This window comes from Wolffia australiana, chromosome 10, assembly GCF_029677425.1.
Source record: "Wolffia australiana isolate 7733 chromosome 10, ASM2967742v1".
NCBI classification, from domain to species: domain Eukaryota; kingdom Viridiplantae; phylum Streptophyta; class Magnoliopsida; order Alismatales; family Araceae; genus Wolffia; species Wolffia australiana.
Window position 1 is genome coordinate 5,174,390 of NC_135844.1, and position 19,351 is coordinate 5,193,740.

The 19,351-nt window shown below is 41.5% G+C and overlaps 1 protein-coding gene across 4 annotated transcripts; it reads right to left on the bottom strand.

The window, feature by feature from the left end:
* Nucleotides 1-794: 794 nt before the first annotated feature.
* Nucleotides 795-18,575, bottom strand: LOC144708205 (indigoidine synthase A family protein). Of its 4 annotated transcripts, none has more exons than XR_013582720.1 (13): nucleotides 18,325-18,574; nucleotides 17,043-17,154; nucleotides 16,757-16,867; nucleotides 10,082-10,164; nucleotides 9,295-9,354; nucleotides 8,750-8,810; nucleotides 7,954-8,060; nucleotides 7,283-7,360; nucleotides 5,946-5,991; nucleotides 5,717-5,837; nucleotides 5,228-5,313; nucleotides 4,877-5,057; nucleotides 795-995 (listed from the first exon to the last, which is right to left on the bottom strand). XR_013582720.1 is itself a non-coding variant. In XM_078581419.1 (12 exons), exons 1-12 carry the CDS (start codon nucleotides 18,526-18,528, stop codon nucleotides 4,948-4,950), a joined length of 1,164 nt encoding a protein of 387 aa, XP_078437545.1. In that variant the 5' UTR covers nucleotides 18,529-18,575; the 3' UTR covers nucleotides 4,795-4,947. The 4 variants fall into 4 exon arrangements, 2 of the variants coding, with proteins under 2 accessions (XP_078437545.1, XP_078437543.1); XR_013582719.1 differs by lacking the exon at nucleotides 795-995 and adding an exon at nucleotides 2,085-2,302; XM_078581419.1 differs by lacking the exon at nucleotides 795-995 and having other exon boundaries at nucleotides 4,795-5,057; nucleotides 16,772-16,867; nucleotides 18,325-18,575.
* Nucleotides 18,576-19,351: the final 776 nt, after the last annotated feature.

A 19,351-nucleotide genomic window follows, 5' to 3' on the forward strand; every position in this document is an offset into this window, starting at 1 on the left:
AAGCCCTTTGTCAGTGAATCATCCAGTTGGTGCTTGGTAGAAAACTATTGGATTTTAAGAGTATGCTGCTAGAAGTGAGGATGAAGACCCATGTTCTTCATTCGTTCATGTTGAACAGGATCATGCGCAAGACTGCTTGCCGACTTATTATCACGAAGGAGCATAGCGGTTGTTCAATAGACAACTTCAACTTCAACTCTTGATGAAGGTTCTGAATCCAAAGGATCTCCTAGATGCCCTTGACTAAAGCAAGAAACTCAGCTTCAATGTTAGAGAGGGAGACCGTTTTGTTTCTTCTTAATGTGCTACATGATTAAGTTGCCACATAGGAAAGAACAATACGTAGTGGTAGATTTGCAATCAACCTGTGAACCAGAAAACTCAGCATCAATATATGCTTCAACAAGGGAAGACATACATCGTCAAGAGGATGAGATACTTTAGGGCACTTCATGAATTAACCAAGTACATTAACAGTATACTAAATATCTGGTTTAGTTTGAGCTAAATATATAAGTTTTCCCACAAGTCTATGATAAGCTAGAATGTCAATATCAGATTGACCTCCATAGGGGTTGACTGAGGTCAACATTGTAGATGCCCTGTTTCATTCAGCAGATCATAAATGTACTTTTGTTGGAATAGGGTGATACCGCGAGGAGTATAGGCTACCTCAATACCTAAGAGATAAGTAAGTCCCAAATTCTTTATATCCAAATTTACTTTAGGATGATGCCTTAAAGTAGTAATACCATGCAAGCTATTCCGGTAATAAAATATCATCTAATGAACAATGAGAAGAAAAATCTGGCCTGAGGAGTTATGATCATCATCACATTGGTGATAGTTGAAGTTGGTCATAGTCTTGGTGAATTTTGAAAACAGCATAGGGGGGAACTGTTTCAAATCATAAAGTGCCTTGTGTAGATGGCAGACTTGTCCAGATGGTTGATCAGTCCCCGAGGCGGCTTCATATAGACTTCTTGTAATTTACCCTGAAAAAATGCATTTTTTTACGCCATATTGGGTCAGTTCCCAATTGTGATATGCTGCTAAGGAGATTAAGATACACATAGTTTTCATCTTTTTCATGGGGGCGAAGGTTTCTTTGGAATTTGACAAACCCTAGAGGGTTTGGAGGAGAAGAAGGGTCGATGGAGGTTGAGAAATGAGAGAATAGATTGACATCAGAGAGTAAGTGGCTTACATTGGGGTATTTATACCCTATGAGAGAGAGGAAATAAGAGCTCCTAAAGGGCTTATAGAATAGGGCCCAATAGGAGGATAAGCACTTAACTAACAGAATTGATACCATTATATTTGGCATATCCTTGGGTAACCAGTGTTGCTTTATACCTCTTTGTTTTCATGCCAATAAAGAGGTGAGTTCCCAAGCTTGATTCGAATGTAGAGCCTCCATCTCAGCATCCATAATGGTTCGCCACTGTGGATGAGCAAGGACATCCTGAATGGACTTTGGAATAGTAACTTGTTGTAGAGGAAAATTATGTGGCTTTTAATTGAATTGGTCAAAGGGAGATAAATAAGTAGGCGAGGATGACAATAGACTTGGATAAGTGTCAGTATCATTACCCCCCGGGTGGTTGAGAGTATTAAAATTTAAATTTTTTAAATGTTATGTCTATGGATATAAGTATGAGTCTCATAGAAGGAAGGAAGCATTTATATCCTTTTTCAGTAGCTGAGTATACAACAAACACACAGGTTAAGGAGCATGGGCCCAACTTGTTGGTCTGGTGTGGACGTAGATGAACATAGCACAAAAGAGATGTAACATATCAGAGTTTATAAAGTCTCATCCATTATCAATAAGGAATCTCTTAAATTTTACCTCAAACTGATGATAAACCATACTAAAAAAACCAAAGATAATGTTAGTGCCTTCGGACTTATGCTTCATAAGGTGAATCTAACAAAAACGGCTCACATTGTCCATAAGAACCAAAAACCATCCGACGATGTGAAAATCCAAAAATGGGGCTGGTCCCCACACATCACAGTTGGCTAGCTCAAACATGTGTGAGGCTCCATGGGAAGAAAGGGGGTAGGTGATACGCTTATGCTTAGCCAATTGGGATATATTACGCATATATTACACATGAAGGTAGTCATACTCAAATGAGAACATAAGTCAAGAAAAAGTCTTTCATGACAGAAAATGTTGGGTGTCGTAATTGCCGATGGAGGAGCCAGAAACGTAAGTTCCCAGAGGTTGTTGTAGCTGAGGCTTGGCCGCTGCGCGCCGATAGTAGAGTCCCTCAAAGATTCTAGTTAGCCCATGCTTCAGGCCGCCACCGTGTCACAAAGGAATGTGTTAATGCCATCAAAAATGAACTAATAAGTGACAGTTGAGAAATAAGTTGGACAAGAAGTAACCTGGCGCTTAGCTTTGAAACATGAAGAATAGAAGTTATGATTCCTAATGGTACGACCTTGATCCTACCAATGCTAACCGCAGGTAGCAGGGTACCATCTGCGGTCTGAACCTTTCGACCACTAGTATATAGTTCAATGGTGTTAAAGAGACCTCGAGATGGAGCCATGTGATCAGTAGATCCCAAGTCATGGATCCATAAGTTAGACCGATGAGACAATGCTCTAGTAAGGGAGTAGCACAGAGAGTTATCTGAGTGAGCAAGGGATGTCGATCAGATAATGTCGGATGGTTGACTTCAGGAGGTTATTGAGTTGAAGATGTTCTTCTGTACTAAGATTAGAGCCTTGTTCTTGAAGTCTAGTATCATTCGGTTGAGGCACTTTAGATCCTTCACTTGGTGAGATAATATTATGGCCATTGCTCATTTGATTTGTGGCCTAGGATGGATGATCATGTATCTTCCATCATGTCTTTTAGTGTTGCGTGAACAACCACAGTGACTGCACCATAGATGATTGGTTTTGGCCAAGATCCACCATGAGTGCCAACACCAGACTGTTTTTTTCTGCTGATGTTTTCATGGCTAGTGTTGTCTTTGGTGTGGGGTGGTTTAACAGTGCAAGCTGTACTCTCTGCAAGTACCATGACTGTTCCACGTGGTATACCTAGTCGACCTTCTTGTTTGCACACTTGAACCACAGTTTCTTCAAGTTTCAGTTTATTTTCTCGGGCAAACAATCGGGCTCGAATGGATTCAAATATTGGGTCTTAGGCCCTTTAAATACCTATAGATCTAGACATGTAGGATAAATCCACAATCCACTCAGTTGTCAGTGAGGGGTCGGTAGAAGTCAATCTCCGACCATAAGGCCCGGAGTTCATTTTCATATGCTAGGACAGTCCAATGTTCTTGCATAAACTGCATTGAACGGTTTACAAGATCTGTAATACGGGATCCATTTTCATGTGTTGAGTAGAGCTTCTGAACAGTGCCACACATATTTGAGAGTGTTGGAGTCCATATAATGTTGACTCAAATCAGGGGACATAACAACCAAGTAGAACAGAACGTCTAACAACCAAGTAAACAGAACGTCTTCCTCACAACGACAGTTCTGATAGGATTTATCAGATTCTGCGGGTGGGATATATGTAAGTTGACATAGTTGCCCACGAGGTCTGAATATAACACGAATTTAAGAATTTACTTAGTCCATTGATATAAATGGTGTCCCATAAAGATGTTACGGGGCACAGTGATAAGAAGATGAGTGTACCAACTTTCCCCTAGATGAAGCTGTCCAACACCAGAACCAGCATTTATCTCAAACTTTGCTTCATATTTGGCCATATATTTAAAGAACTATGGAGCTCAATAAAAAAAGGAGTATTTGAAGGCAAAGAGACGCTTAAGGCAAAGAGAACTGGAACTTTACACCTGGGAGTGTGTCAATGATAAGGCATCAACAATGAGAGAAATAATTGTAGCTCTTCTTGCAGATACCAGGCGAGGATAAGCTTCTTCAATCTACCAGTTAGCTGGTAGAGAGGCCTTCGATTGACTATCGTCTTTCCAAATCAAAGGTGACTTTTGTCTCCCAAATCAGGAGAAAGAGCAGATCGTCATCCGAGAGATTTCCATCAACCTACCAGTCACTTGGTAGATGTGGCACAGAACATCCCGATGAGTCGATCGGCAACTGATTCTTCAATTGGCATAGCTCCGGATGACAAAGGGAGGTTTCCTCCGTTGCCAAAAAACAAACGCCGCTTGAAGATCATCATGAGATTTCTTGAGAATTATCCCCAGAATGTTTCCGTTACAAATGCGGAGAGATAGTCACCAGAAGAATGTTATAAATCTATCTACATCTTCCAAACAACACGGCTTCCAGAGTGTTAGATCATACGGCCGAATCACCCTGTACTCGTGTATTACCGGGCCCATGTTCTATAAATGGGCCCGCTCATAGTGAAATATGACCGTTGATTCCAACGGTCATATCCCTCCAACGGTCGATCGTCAACCTCTCTAAAAGAGGGGAACATTGTGTATGATTTAGTAGTTCGCGTGGGTGAAAAATATACATTTGTTTTCTTCTTGTTCAAACTCTCACAGAGGACGAATATTGAGGATAAAGCTTCCATAAGGATGAATGTTGAGGACAAATCTTGCTCTTGGAAAATGATGTCTATCCTCAAAAGAAAAAATCATCGTAGATCATTCGCCGGGAAGTAAAGCTCTCAGAAAACATGCCCAAAGTCTTTTAGATGTGTCCTGATACTATACTACAATCTGAGCTTCCAGCTACGTTTCAGATTGAGAAGATAGTGGGCGAGATAGAGAGTTATCGAGGACGAGGAAGACGCTCTTAGGGCAACAAAGTCCAACGAGAGAAAACAAATAGGAATGCCATTTTCTACTGCATATGATGAAATAATATATACAGATACAGGTTCAACAGCTAGTTTTTGTACCTCAGCGGACGTATCACGTGACTGACACGTGATACGCCATAACAATAAGCTTACTTAGATCCAAGCTGATGTTAGATAAGCTTCCTTTCCCCTGCTGAAGTAATTTTCTCCATTCTCAATTGGGCAAGGGCCACTGCAATCTTGGCTCCAACAAGAGCATTATTCTTGACGAGTGCAATATCTGTCTCAAGGTCAAGGAAATGAATGAACGTGAAAGGGATCGTGTGACTAAGATAAAAAGAAATAAGAGCAAAGCAGTGCGAGGAGAGAATATTTGCAGCTTAACAAATAAATAATTAACAAATATAAATAAATATTAGTCATGAATCAAGATCGAGGTGCAAAGGATACTCGCCACCAGTGATTCTCCTCCAGTCAGTTCATTAACTCGCGCAAGCAAGAACGGAGTTGCTGCGCTTCCGGTGATTTTCTCCGCCCTAACACCGAAACAACAACCAGTAGTGAGCTTCTCTCTCCAAATATCCATAAATCCATTCATCCATCTGTATATTTATATACAACATATCTCTTAAGTAAATATTCTATCTCGCATGTCATATCTCTCGCTCAGTCCATCCATATCGATTCATCTATCATTTCTATCAATAAAGGATTTCCTGCTACAACAAAACACCAAACATTTTTCTCTCTCTGATCACAAGTATGTCTTTCATATCATATATTCCCACTCAATCGTATAAATCCATTCATCTCTTATATCTGGATGACAGTCTACGTGTCATCAATCTATTTCTTTTGTCATTCCAATTTATATCCATGCATTGATTTATCTAATTTACCAGATCTCAGATACAGATTAAGATAAAAACAATTCCATACTCGGCTTCTTCGAGGGCTTTTACGATAGCAGACTCCATCAACTTTCCAGAAGCCGCATGCTCCTTTGGGATAGGAACAGCTATTAGGGTTCCATTCCCAATCCCAAGCGTCAAGTTTGCATCTGCAATTATTTCCCCAGAAAGGACAGCAGATCTAAAATTCCTAAGCAACAGGAGAAAGAAAAATTCAGAAATAATTTCTCAGAAAGTGATTGCAGAAGGATTTTTACTTATGAGCCTGGCACATTCTTCTGGGGAATCTAGCCGGCAAGGTACCTGAAAATTTTCATCATTTCCATTTAATCATCTGGCAGAAATCGGTGGCGTGCCATCTTCAATCTCTCTCTCTCTATCTATCTATCTATCTTCATTTCTCTCTCTCTCTCCACCTCGCTCTCTCTCCCTTTCTCTCTCTCTCTCTTCCCTTCTTGCTCTCTATCTCCCCCTCTATCCCTCTCTCTCACTCGCGTCCCTTCTTGCTCTCTATCTCTCCCTCTATCCCTCTCTCTCTCTTGCGTCCCTTCTTGCTCTCTATCTCCCCCTCTATCCTTCTCTCTCTCTCTCCCCTTCTTGCTCTCTATCTCCCCCTCTCTCCCCCCTCTCTCTCTCTCCCCCTCTCCCCCTCTCTCTCTCTCTCTACCCCCCTCTACCCTCTCTCTCTCTCTCTCTCCCCCTCTATCCCTCTCTCTCTCTTCCCGCTCTCTATCTCCCCCTCTATCCCTCCCTCTCTCTTCCCTTCTCGCTCTCTATCTCCCTCTCTCTCCCTCTCTCTCTCTCTCCCCTTCTCTCTCCCTCTCTCCCCCTCTCTCCCTCTCTCTCTCTCCCCCCTTCTTGCTCTCTACCCCTCCCTCTCTCCCTCTCTCTCTCCCCCTTCCCGCTTTCTATCTCCCCCTCTATCCCTCTCTCTCTCACCCCTTCTTGCGCTCTATCTCCCCCTCTATCCCTCTCCCTCTCTCCCCCTTCCCGCTCTCTATCTCCCCCTCTCTCTCTCGCCCCTTCTTGCTCTCTATCTCCCCCTCTATCCCTCTCTCCCTCCCCTTCCCGCTCTCTATCTCCCCCTCTCTCTCTCTCGCCCCTTCTTGCTCTCTATCTCACCCTCTATCTCTCTCTCTCTCTCCCCATTCCCGCTCTCTATCTCCCCCTCTATCCCCCTCTCTCTCTCTCGCCCCCTCTTCCTCTCTATCTCCCCTCTATCCCTCTCTCTCTCTCCCCTTCTCCCCCTCTCTCTCCCCCCCTATCCCCCTCTCTCTCCCCCTCTCCCCTCTATCCCTCTCTATCTATATATCTATTTATTTAATCAAAAATTTATTGTCTATCATAGACAAGATAGCAAGGCAAATAAAAAATGAGAAACGTCAAAATATTACGGATCATAAGCTAGTGGACTGAAAATCTAGGAATTTTTCCCTTCTGCAACAACAGCATTTTAACGAGGGGAATACAGTTAATGTTACGAAATTATTATCCTATATGGGACACTGTAATTAAACGATAAAGACATCAACAGAGGTGTATGATGTATTTGAAATTTGCATCACAGAATATTCATAAAAATAAGTTTCAACACCTGACATCCACTGGACTCAGTGAAAAAAGCAGGAAACTCATGGGTTTTGTACGTCACCACGGTTACTCCTTGGGTTTCCTGTAAAACCAAGGGTAATATAAGAGATTTTATTGAATGAACCAGAATATTTGAAATCAGAACTATTTCAAAAATATATATATATTTGAACTCATAAGTGTACTACGCATCAGAATTCAGGTCCTTATAGTAATTCTCTTTTTCTTATTCCACGCTAATCCCTTCTGTCAGCCTGAGATAGCAGGGAGAGTTGAGTGCAGTGTGGCAAGATAAACTCCCTGGCGATGGGAGATAGAAATTAGACAAAGACGAAAATCAAGCTCAATTAACACCTTACTTTCCTCATCCTTAAATAGATTGGAATTGTAAAAAATGAATATTAGATAAATGCCTCTATCTTCTAACAGTTTTGCCGTTAGATACTCTCAACATTCCATGCTAGTCGACAGTCAGAGAAAAGTTCAAGAGTAGTTGACACAAAATACTCTATGCCCTTTGAGCACAGCCTAGGACATTGATTTTTTTAAGAACTGAAATGATTATCTACCATAGATATCACTTCATAATTCAAAAGAAGGAAATACCAGTTAATGAGTAGTACTAGGCAAAAAAGATTTGAAAATTGTTAAATGTGTGGAGAAAAAAGGGAGTACCAGGAACTCCAAAGTTCTTGGAATGTCTAATATTGATTTCACACCAGCAGAGATAACCGCCACTGGAGTGCGCCCAAGTTCGGTTAGATCGGAAGATATGTCCATCGCTGCAAAGTCCGTAAAAATTAAAAGCATTTAGAAAGCATGATATCATCAAGACCCTGATATAAAGGGACCCAGGCCCAATAGGAAAAAAACATCTAGTCTTCTGAAAAATTAACTTCTACATGATATCTCCATCTCTAATGGGAGACGATTGTAAACTCTCACTTCAATGAAGCAGTTCAACATTATCAGATGGTCTTTGGAAGTGTCAAGACTGTGAATGAGAGTTTGGGAAGAAAATATTGGTCGTTAGTTAAGCAGGATTTTCAGATTTTGCTTATCGTTTTTCTTTCCTCTTTATATCCGTGTTGCAGCTGTATTCTTGATTACTTGTGTTAAACAGAGTCCCTACTGTGACTGTTTATTGCACCATGAGTTAAGTCACTTAACTCAGCATGGGCCATGGCCTGCTATTGTATCTCATGGGTATTTAAAACCCAGATTCTGAGCAGGAAACTATGTTGTCTTTTTCTTTCTCAAACCCTAAACATGGAGACTGGCGGCTGATCTGTTATGCTCTAGAAGAACTGACAATGTCTCTTACAATTGTCTGGCGCATTAAGTGCTACCCACACTAAGTTAAATCACGGGAGCCACAACCAGGTTTTCTTCTTCTCTTATAATAGGTTAAATTTAATAAAGTGTAAACATGAGAGAATTAAAGAAAAGCTGAGACACTAAATGTGCATACTTTGCTCTCCATGTCGATGTACTCCTCCAATACCCCCCGTGACGAAAACATGTATGCCAGCCTACAAGAGATGAGCCAATTAAAACTAGAGATAAACAAAATTTATGTATGTGGGCCATCCAGATAAACAAAATTGAATGCTCCTTTGCTCGCACAGTTTGGGCCAGCCAGGTACTCTCAAGGTTGAAGGTGACATCTGAATAGGCTTTTTGGGACTCGGCACGGCATTTCGTGGGAAGAAGAAACAGGGAAGGGGGTCGAGCACTTGCCGTGTTGTGGGCCATCTGGCTACATAGAAACGAGGTGGTGTTCAGAGGAAGAAGGGCTTCTACCGATGGAGCTATACATGAAGCAGAAGGACTTAAGGCAGCATGGTCCTTGCAAGCGACGGGAAGCGAAGGGAGGTTCTGATGATGACTGTTAAGCATGTAAAGGGCCTGTGAGGTCTAGATGGGAGGTTCACCGATTCTTCGGGTGTTCATCCCTTGTTATAGTTCAAAAAAAAAAAAATTTAATTTATGTATGTGAAGATTGTAAACGGTCACCTTAGAAGCAAAAAACATTGTTGCTGACACCGTTGTTGCACCATTTCTGCCTGTTGCAACCTGTCACGTGGCACAATGATTTTTCTGCTTCAGAAAGTCATCAAACACAAGAAATGCAAAATTAATTTACGATTATTACTGTCACAATATGCAGTGTTTGTTTGTATCCTAATCCATAAGATTTTATTATTGCATTTATACCCATTACCATTGTTATAAAAAAATGGCATTTCTCATCATTCCACAGAAAGCATAGTAAAGGTTTCAGATGTCCCTCCACTCAATAGAGAGTATGGAAATCACCTTTGCACCTTCGTTCGAGGAAATAATCAGAAGACATATTTCATAACAGTAGTAGGGATATCTCAGGAGAAAAAGAACCTCTTCTTTTACTGCTTCCATATGCCATTGTGAAAAACCAGTTATAATCGAGTAATCAAGATGATGACAATTAAATGAGATAAACTATGTTAAACACTAAGAAGGCAAGAGGGAGGCAAAAAAATCTGTGGCCAGTTGTCTTGATAAAACTATATTAACTCATTTAAAACCAACCACAAAACGGATCAAAAAGCGAGGAAAGATGACGAAAATTATCAGATTCAGTTAAAGAGATTAAATTTATCAGAGATAAGAGCCATTACCTTTGCCAATTCACGATCACGAATGAGCAGGAATATGACTAAACCGAAAGCTTATGAATGGAGGAAAAAAGTGAAGTATTTTTGAGCTCACGAACATTAAAAATGCAAGAAAAAATAATGATAAAAAAGATGATCGCACTTACTACTTGTGGTATATCTCTTCGTGCTGTCTTTTGAGCTTGCCTCCCAAGGATTGCTAGCTTCTCTAACTCCTCTTTGGTAAGACCTAAAAAGAGTAAAATCGCATAAAAGTCGTCTCTGAACATTAAGACGTACACCTGCATGTGAAAAGCTACACAACTCTCGACTAATTACCTATCATTGGAACACTGTACTCCATGTAAGAAGGGCATTATTCTCATTTATTCTTCTCAATGTTCCAATTCCTATAAAATGGTAGAGAATTTTCTAGTTAATTGAATTCGGTTTGAACTTAATCATCTGCCGACTCTCAGGTGCAGGGTCTTTGTCTTCCCTGCTTCCTTTGTTTTCTCCATCGTTTCTTTGATCTATCTTCAACTCCCCTTATGGAGTTCAACACTAACTTCTGTTCACAGAGAAGATTCCAAGATCCACATCCCAAAATTCTGAGGCAAACGAGAAGATTCTCCGATTATACTATTTGTTCTGTAAGGTCCACACTAATACCTAACATAAATCTAAATGTTTTGAATAGGTAAAAGCCCATTGTATCAGTTTACTAAAATAACTAGCAGAAACATATTAAAGATAAAATTGTACAACGATGTCAAAGTCAAAAGTATTTATTGGTCAAATCGTTCCACAATTAACACCCAACAAAGTGAATTGAATAATCTGGACACCTGATACTATCCTTATGGATCTCTTGAGAGTAAGGGAGAGGAAAAATGTTGATCTAGATAGGAAGGAGGAGATTGATCCAAGGGAGAAACCAGCTGAAGACCCTGCAAGATGATCATCAAGATAGGTGTTCACAAAAAGCTCGAGATGTGGGCTTGACAGTGATATGATGCAGTCCCAAATGGTAAAAGCAACTGCTGGAATTTAAGACTTACAGAAGGATCTTGATTCCGCTCCTCGTACTCTGGTACAAGTCCACGTCGCCTTCGAATCTTCTTCTCAAGATCACCGTAGAGGCAGCTCGCCGAATGCAGCTCTGCTCCTCCCGACCCCTTGCTCAAGAAACCCGAAATGCTCCGTCCTCCTTCTCCCCCTTCGCTCCTTATTTATACTCTTTTATTTCCTAACTAACTACCCTTTCAAGAAGGGTGGTTATTTGGCCAGCTCAGCGCCAGCTGGCCCGCTGCCTTTCTGGCCTCCTCTCTTTCTTCTTTCATATACTCTTACTGGGATCGTATCATTTCCCCCCTCATCGACTATCACCTTGTCCCCAAGGTGGATGTCGGGGAATTGCCCTCGGATGACTGATAGAGGTTCCCATGATGCATCTTCTTCTGGAAGCCCTTTCCATTTAATCAACACTTCCACTTGTCCATTCCGTCTCCTAGCCGACACCACCTCTGCTGGAGATAGCTGCCACTCAAAATCATCAGTAAATGAAGGAGGCAGTAATTGCGTGACCCTGCCTGGACCCACTGCTTTCCTTAGTTTAGATACGTGGAACACCGGATGTAGGGAACAACTGTCTGGCAGTTCTAGTTTGTAGGCCACAGGCCCCACCTTTTGTAAGATCCGAAATGGACCAAAATATTTTGGAGATAACTTTTCATTGATCCTTTTTGCTAAGGACTTCATGCGGTAGGGACGTGTCGAAGATACACTTGTTCCCCCACCTGAAACTCAAGGTCTCTTCGGTGCTTATCCGCTTGGCGTTTCATGCTGGATTGCGCCGCTAGTAAGTTGTTTCTTATCACTTTCAGAGTATCATCTCTCTCTTTTAATAGAGTGTCGACAGACTCAAGTGGAGATGAAGGGGTCCCATAGTACAAAAGTTTTGGTGGGTCCCTCCCATACACTGCTTTGAAAGGTGTCATCTGAATGGATGAATGGAAAGCTGTATTATAAGAGAACTCTGCCCAATGGAGCCACTTGGACCAAGACTTCGGTTTCTCACCAGAAAAACAGCGTAAATATGATTCCAAACATCTGTTTACCGCCTCTGTTTGACCATCTGTTTGGGGGTGGTACGAGGAACTCATGCATAATGTGGTGCCTTGCAAGCGGAACAACTCCTTCCAGAACATACTGGTAAAGATTTTATCTCTGTCTGAAACAATTGAGGAGGGTATCCCATGCAAGCGTACAATTTCTCGGACGAAGATGTCAGCTACATCTCGGGCAGTAAATGGGTGTTTCAGTGGTAGGAAGTGACTATACTTGCTCAGTCTGTCCACAATCACCATAATGCAGTTGAATCCGTGTGATGTTGGCAGCCCTTCTATGAAATCTAACGATATGTCTTCCCAGATGCGTTCAGGAATGGGTAGAGCTTGTAATAACCCAGCAGGTGAGAGGGAAGATATCTTGTTAGTTTGACAAATATGACACTGATTCACATATCTCTTTATGTGATCTTTCATGCGTGGCCAGTATAAGTCTTGAGCAATGCGCTTATAGGTTCGTTTGCATCCCGTATGCCCCCCCGGTGCTGAATCATGATAGGTCTGTAACACTTTTGGTAGTAATGAAGAAGTCCCCGTAAGCACCAGTCGTCCCTTGTACAGTAGGGTATCCTTGTATAATTTGAACTTTGGATAGGAAAATGGACTGAGTCGCAACTCCTTAATTACTTTTTGAAATTTCAGATCCTGACCCACCTCCTGTTGGATGATCGCTTGGTCTAATAGCTGGAACCTGGACACTTGCAATGCATTGACTTCCAATGATGATGGGGCCCTGGATAATGCATCAGCTACAACATTGCTCTTCCCTGGTTTATATTCAATTTCGAAATTAAACCCCAGTAATTTGTAAGCCCATTTGCTGTACGGCTCCTGAATCTGCTTCTGACACAATAAGTATTTAAGACTGTACTGATCGGTGCGGATAATGAAAGGCAAATGTGTCAAATAGTGTCGCCATTTCTGCACTGACAGGACAATAGCCATCAATTCACGTTCATAAGCAGATTTGACTTGGCTCCGCTTGGGAAGGACCTGACTAAAATAAGCGATGGGTCGTCCATTCTGTATGAGGACAGCACCAATGCCTACTCCTGATGCATCCGTCTCGATGGTAAAAGGTAATTCAAAATTTGGTAAGGCCAACACTGGAGTAGAACTCATTGCTAGTTTAAGTCGATCAAATGCAGCTTGCGCGTCTACATTCCACCCAAATGCATCTTTCTTCAGCAATGCTGTTAAAGGGGCGGCCTTCAAGGAGTACTCTTTGACAAACCTGCGATAATACCCTGTCAAACCCAAGAACCCTCGCAGTTGCTTGAGATTCTTCGGTACGGGCCAGCTCACCATCGCCTCCACCTTGCTCTTATCCGCCATAACTCCTTGATGCGAAATCCAATGCCCCAGGAATTCCAACTGATTGCAAGCCAATTGACACTTTTTGGGATTCACATGAAGATCATTATCAGCCAGGACAGTAAAGACTTGTTGCAAATGTGACTCATGGTCTTCCAATGACTTACTGTAAATCAATATATCATCAAAAAACACCAGTAAGAATTTTCTGAGGTACGGATGAAACAGGTGGTTCATAAGAGATTGAAATGTAGCTGGGGCGTTCATAAGCCCAAAGGGCATAACCCGGAATTCATAATGCCCTTCATGGGTTTTAAATGCAGTTTTATGAACGTCCTCTTCTTTCATCCTGATCTGATGATACCCCGATTTCAGATCTAACTTGGAAAACAATAATGCGCCATGGAGTTCATCCAATAATTCTTCCACCACAGGAATTGGATATCGATTTGGTATAGTTATTTTATTAAGTGCACGGTAATCAACACAAAATCGCCATCCGGCATCTTTCTTCTTAACCAGTAAGACTGGGCTTGCGAAGGGACTATGTGACGGTCGAATGAATTCTGCCTTCAACAGCTCCTGTACCAGTTTCTCAATCTCATCCTTCTGCAAAAATGAATACTTATATGGTCGTTGATTGATGGGCTGGGCCTGGGGTAACAGTTGTATAGCATGATCTGTCGGTCTTTCAGGTGGTAAAGCCGTCAGTGGTTCAAAGACCCTGGGGAAACTTAGTCTGAGTTTCTCTTCTAACCCCTTCTCTGATAGCGTTTGTGGCAAGGTGACACAATGGTCTAGGCGATATAATTCCATCATCAGAAATTGACTCCTCTTCATCTCTTTATCGGCCGAATGAGGATTTATGTGCGTCTTGGTCAACCTCTGATCTCCTCTTAAGGTAACCACCTCTTCCCCTCTTCTGAATTTTAAGATATGTTTCTCCCAATGGATATGAGTCCAGCCCAGAGAGGATAACCACGCCATACCCAATATCATGTCGATGCCCTTCAATGGGAAAGGTAAAAAGTCACTACTCATCTCTATCCCCTGAAGTGTATACTTGACTCCCAAACATAGACCTTGGCCTTTATTGGTCTCCCCATTGCCCAAAGTTACCTCAAACAAAACAGAGGTATCACATTGAAATTGAAACTCCTCCACCAGTCCTGTACCCAAGAAATTGTGAGATGCCCCACTGTCAATAAGCACTATGATTTCTCTGCCATTCAATTTCCCCATCAATTTAATCGATCTGGGATTATTCCATCCTAACATGGAATTAAGTGAGACATGTGCGGACAATAATTGTGCTTCTGGAGAGTTGTCCTCTTCGACTTCTAAGATAGCAACTGCGTCTGGTTCGCCATTGTCACGTTCTTCCTCGCTCACAATCACAATCTGTAAGGTCTTCTTGCACCGGTGACCCGGACCAAACTTCTCATTACAGTTATAGCACAGTCCCTTCTCCCTCCTTTTCTGGAATTCCTCACCAGTGAGCATGATTTTCTTCCTGTATGCGGGCGCCTCTTGTTGGGTCTCTGATTCTCTCCACTTAGTCGAGGAAAAGTTGCCTCCACTCGCTCCTGATGGACCGATGTTGGTAGCCTTACTCCCTTGGAAACGTGGACCACTGCTCGATGTTCTCCCTCTTGCCATGCAATGGTGCTCCCATGCTTGCCATAAGGCCTTCAATCTTTTCTCTGTCTTCAACGCCAAGTCCATCAATCTTCTCAGTCCCAAGAATTCTTCAACATCCATTTCTGTCTGGATTTCGACCTTGAGTCCTTTCAAAAAAATGGCATACATTATGTCATCAGCCATGGGTGGCAGATAAACAGATAACCTCTCGAACTCTTTTCTGTACTCTTTTACGGTCCCTGTTTGCTTGATGTCCATGAACTGATGCTTGATATTATCGCCCAGTGTTTCGTTGAACCTCCTTCCTATTTGAATCTTAAAATCGTTCCACCCTGTAAATGTGTAACGATCCGTCGTCCACAGATACCATTGCAATGCTTCACCCTCGAGGTTGGCCATAGCCACATCAATACGATCTTCCTCTAGCACTTCCTGAACCTGAAAAAATCTTTCCATTCCTCTTACCCACCCTTCTACGTCATCTCCCCGAAACTTAGGTGCTTCCATCTTACTTCTGGCTAGCTGCATTTGTGCTCGATTTGCATTATCTATGGGCGCTTCCTTCCTGGTATCCACGTATTCCATTGTAGGACACTTCCCTTTCTTCTTACTTGTGTGGCCGGCGTCCATACTCGGTCGTTCTTCTGGTGCATTACCTTGATTCAGCATTGCTAGACTTCTGAGCACTTGCCTTAGCATTTCACCATTTTCCTTTGCTTCATCTCGCAACAATTTCATTTCTTCCCCTAACCTCTTTTGTTCCTCTTTCATTTCGCCCATTTCCACCTCCTTCGCCTCCAATCTCGCTTCCACCTCTTTCAACGTCATTGGAAAGCCAAGATCGCGGCTCTGATACAAATGATACGATGCAGTCCCAAATGGTAAAAGCAACTGCTGGAATTTAAGACTTACAGAAGGATCTTGATTCCGCTCCTCGTACTCTGGTACAAGTCCACGTCGCCTTCGAATCTTCTTCTCAAGATCACCGTAGAGGCAGCTCGCCGAATGCAGCTCTGCTCCTCCCGACCCCTTGCTCAAGAAACCCGAAATGCTCCGTCCTCCTTCTCCCCCTTCGCTCCTTATTTATACTCTTTTATTTCCTAACTAACTACCCTTTCAAGAAGGGTGGTTATTTGGCCAGCTCAGCGCCAGCTGGCCCGCTGCCTTTCTGGCCTCCTCTCTTTCTTCTTTCATATACTCTTACTGGGATCGTATCAGACAGCTAGACGCGCATGCAGAAAAGCCGGCACCTGTAGAGACCCTTTAAATAAGGGGAAGGAGGGAAGAGGGGGTCATTGAGATTTTATTTCAAGAAGTTCCCGAGTAGAGTGGTTGTGGGAACAACCAAGGGCTGGAGCTGCGGCAGTGAACCTGCTTCCAGAGGGGGTAAAATTCTGCAAGAATTCTCCATATTATGTATTTATCATCTGTAATCTTTCTCATGGTGTCATTCCTTCTATGGCTCTCACGGGATCTTGAACTGGTTTTTAATTTGCTTTGGTGAGAAAGTGGATTTTTTCTACCTTGATAACAGCAACATATCAGGATCCTATCAACACCAAACATTACGCATGTCTTGCATATAAAAATGCCACTAAGCACTTTTAGCTAGCTTTTATATTGATTAATGTGTCTAGACTTCTCCTCAAGGACCAGATTGTCCCACTTTGGAGATTAGACTTGATAGCTGAAGATTTGAAAATTCACGTGGACCTTAAGAAAACATTAAAATTTGATGCTAATGTGAGAATAAATTACCAACACATGGGATACCATCAAGAATAGCAATTGTAGCTGGAATGGCACCGTTTTCTCGAATGACTGCTTCAACTTCTCTAGCAGTTTGCAAATTTTGGGGGTACGGCATGCCTGCAGATAAAAGCAAAAAAATAAAAAAAAAATCAATTAACGAGTATCCAACTGTACAATTGTATCACTGGAAAAATAAGCTATTGCACATAGTTAAAAGGCAAACAAAGTCTCGATAGGATGTGAGATTCTTTTCATCAAGTATTGAGAATGAGCCGAACTGAAAGAAATTTACCATGGGATATTATTGTGGACTCCAGCGCAACAACTGGATCCCCATGCGACAATGCATGATACACCTCCGGGGCTAACTTCAAGTTTCCAACCATAGCGCCATCGGCATCCATCTATAAGGACAATAATGGGAATGAGTTCCCAAAGATGAAGATATCATTCATCAAAACACGGAGAAGGGTCTTAATGGAGGAGGAAGTTGCAACATTGGCGAGTAGTTAAAAACGGACACAGGATGACAATTCCTCTGACATGGTGAAAACTTCGAGGGAACCAGGCGAGATTTCTTAATCAGTTCTGACACTGGATACGAACCCCAACCCCTCTTGGGAAAATTTTAGTCATTTCATTTCCCTATGTTTTCCTTTTAAATACTTGTAGCCTTTCCTTTATGAGACCAGCAATGAGCCATTTCCAAGTTTACCTCTCCAGAAAAGTTCAATCAGCCTCTTGTTGTTGCCTGGCAACGTCCATCCCACCAGGTGCTTCTTCTCTATTTCATCCCTGCGACGATCTTACCACTGTTATTTCCCTGCCTACTCGTTTATCCCTCTAGATCTGTCCTAAATCAAGTCTCATCCTCCGTGTTACAAAAAACTTAAGGTACATTTTGATAGGATCCCAACCAGATTCCTATCCAACTCCCACTCCATTACATGTGCTCTCCTAGTTAAGGACTGGTTTCCACCTAAAATCTACACGATCAATCTGGTATTTGCTTTATGCAGTGATACAGTTCTCTGAAAGCCAGACTTCAATGACCAAACAGCAGAAATGACCTATAAGAGGATCCTGGTTGAACCACCTAAATTGCTTGGTAGATTGATATTTATTGATGTTATACATCATAAGCATTACGTGAAGCAGCTCCCGGTTCAACCACCTAGTCCCGGAACAGTCCACGAAATGGGACAGTTTGCATTGTCCAAGTTGATTGATATTTCCCGATATCTATAATTCTTTGAATGCATTTTACATGGTCTATCCGTCATATATGAGAATCGAGCGCAAAGAATAAAAGTAACACCTCAGTAAATTCATCAAATTACGTGCATGGAAAACTAAAGCGCGAGGACAAAATATAACACCTCAAGTACGTCATTTTGAAATTGGAATTACAATTAGGAATCACTCGAGCTAAAATGACAGGTATGAATCAGAGACAGCATCCTACGGTCCTTAGGCAAAAGACAACGGCGTCGATAAACTTATAAATGTATATAAATCAAAAAATAAGCGGAATCCGTGGATAAACTGAAAGAATTTGAAGCTTTAGCCCGAACTTGAAAAGCAAACAGATTCTTCCTCCGCCTTTCGCCGGGATTGTGAATTATGGATCCGTGAGAAAACCTCCGCCGCTTTGAGATCGTGTAAAGAGAGTGCATTGCCGAACTGGTGCATTTAGACATACTCGGCGACTGATTTGAGCTTGAATTTCTGAGTATCTTCTCCACGGACGGACGGCACAGGGAAGAACATGACCACATTTTCCACAGCGGATGGCGGTTACTCCGAAAAATGTCAAGAACAGCAAAACGGAAGTATTTATAAGCCCGGCGGGGTAGAAGTGTAATTTCAGTGAAAATCTAAAAATTGAAACCAGGAAATTATTAGAATTTGACTTTGTTCGATGAATGAAGATTCAAGTCATGGTGAATAAATATTATTAATTAAAAGCGGGAAATTATCAAAATTTAACTTCGATAAATGAAGGTAAAAGTCATGGTGAATAAGTATTATTAATTAAAGTAATGATTTTTTTATTTTTAGAAACCATGTTTATACTAAAACTTTGGAGGAGTTTGAGCTTGACAAAAAACATAGTAGATGAACAGTTGAAAATATAAAATTGAAACTGGGAAATTATTAGAATTTGACTTTCTTCGATAAATGAAGATTCAAGTCATGGTGAATAAATATTACTAAAAATCGGGAAATTATTAAAATTTAGCTTTCTTCGATAAATGAAGGTAAAAGTCATGGTGAATAAGTATTATTAATTAAAGTAATGATCTTGTTATTTTTAGAAACCATGTTTACACTTAACTTTTGGAGGAGTTTGAGCTTCCTGACAAAAATATAGTAGATGAACAGTTGAGTACTGAGTGATTATTCTATGAATGATAAAAAATGAAATAGTGGGGTGGTTTGGTTGCTTTGATATAGACTTGTTAACACGTAGTATTGTGTAAACTTGGTTCTTGTTTAATTGTGATAATTGACTTATATACAATGTTCTTATTATACAATGCATGAGAAAGGCTGAACCATATGAAGATGATTAGTCGAGTGCTGACTGATTGCAGTACT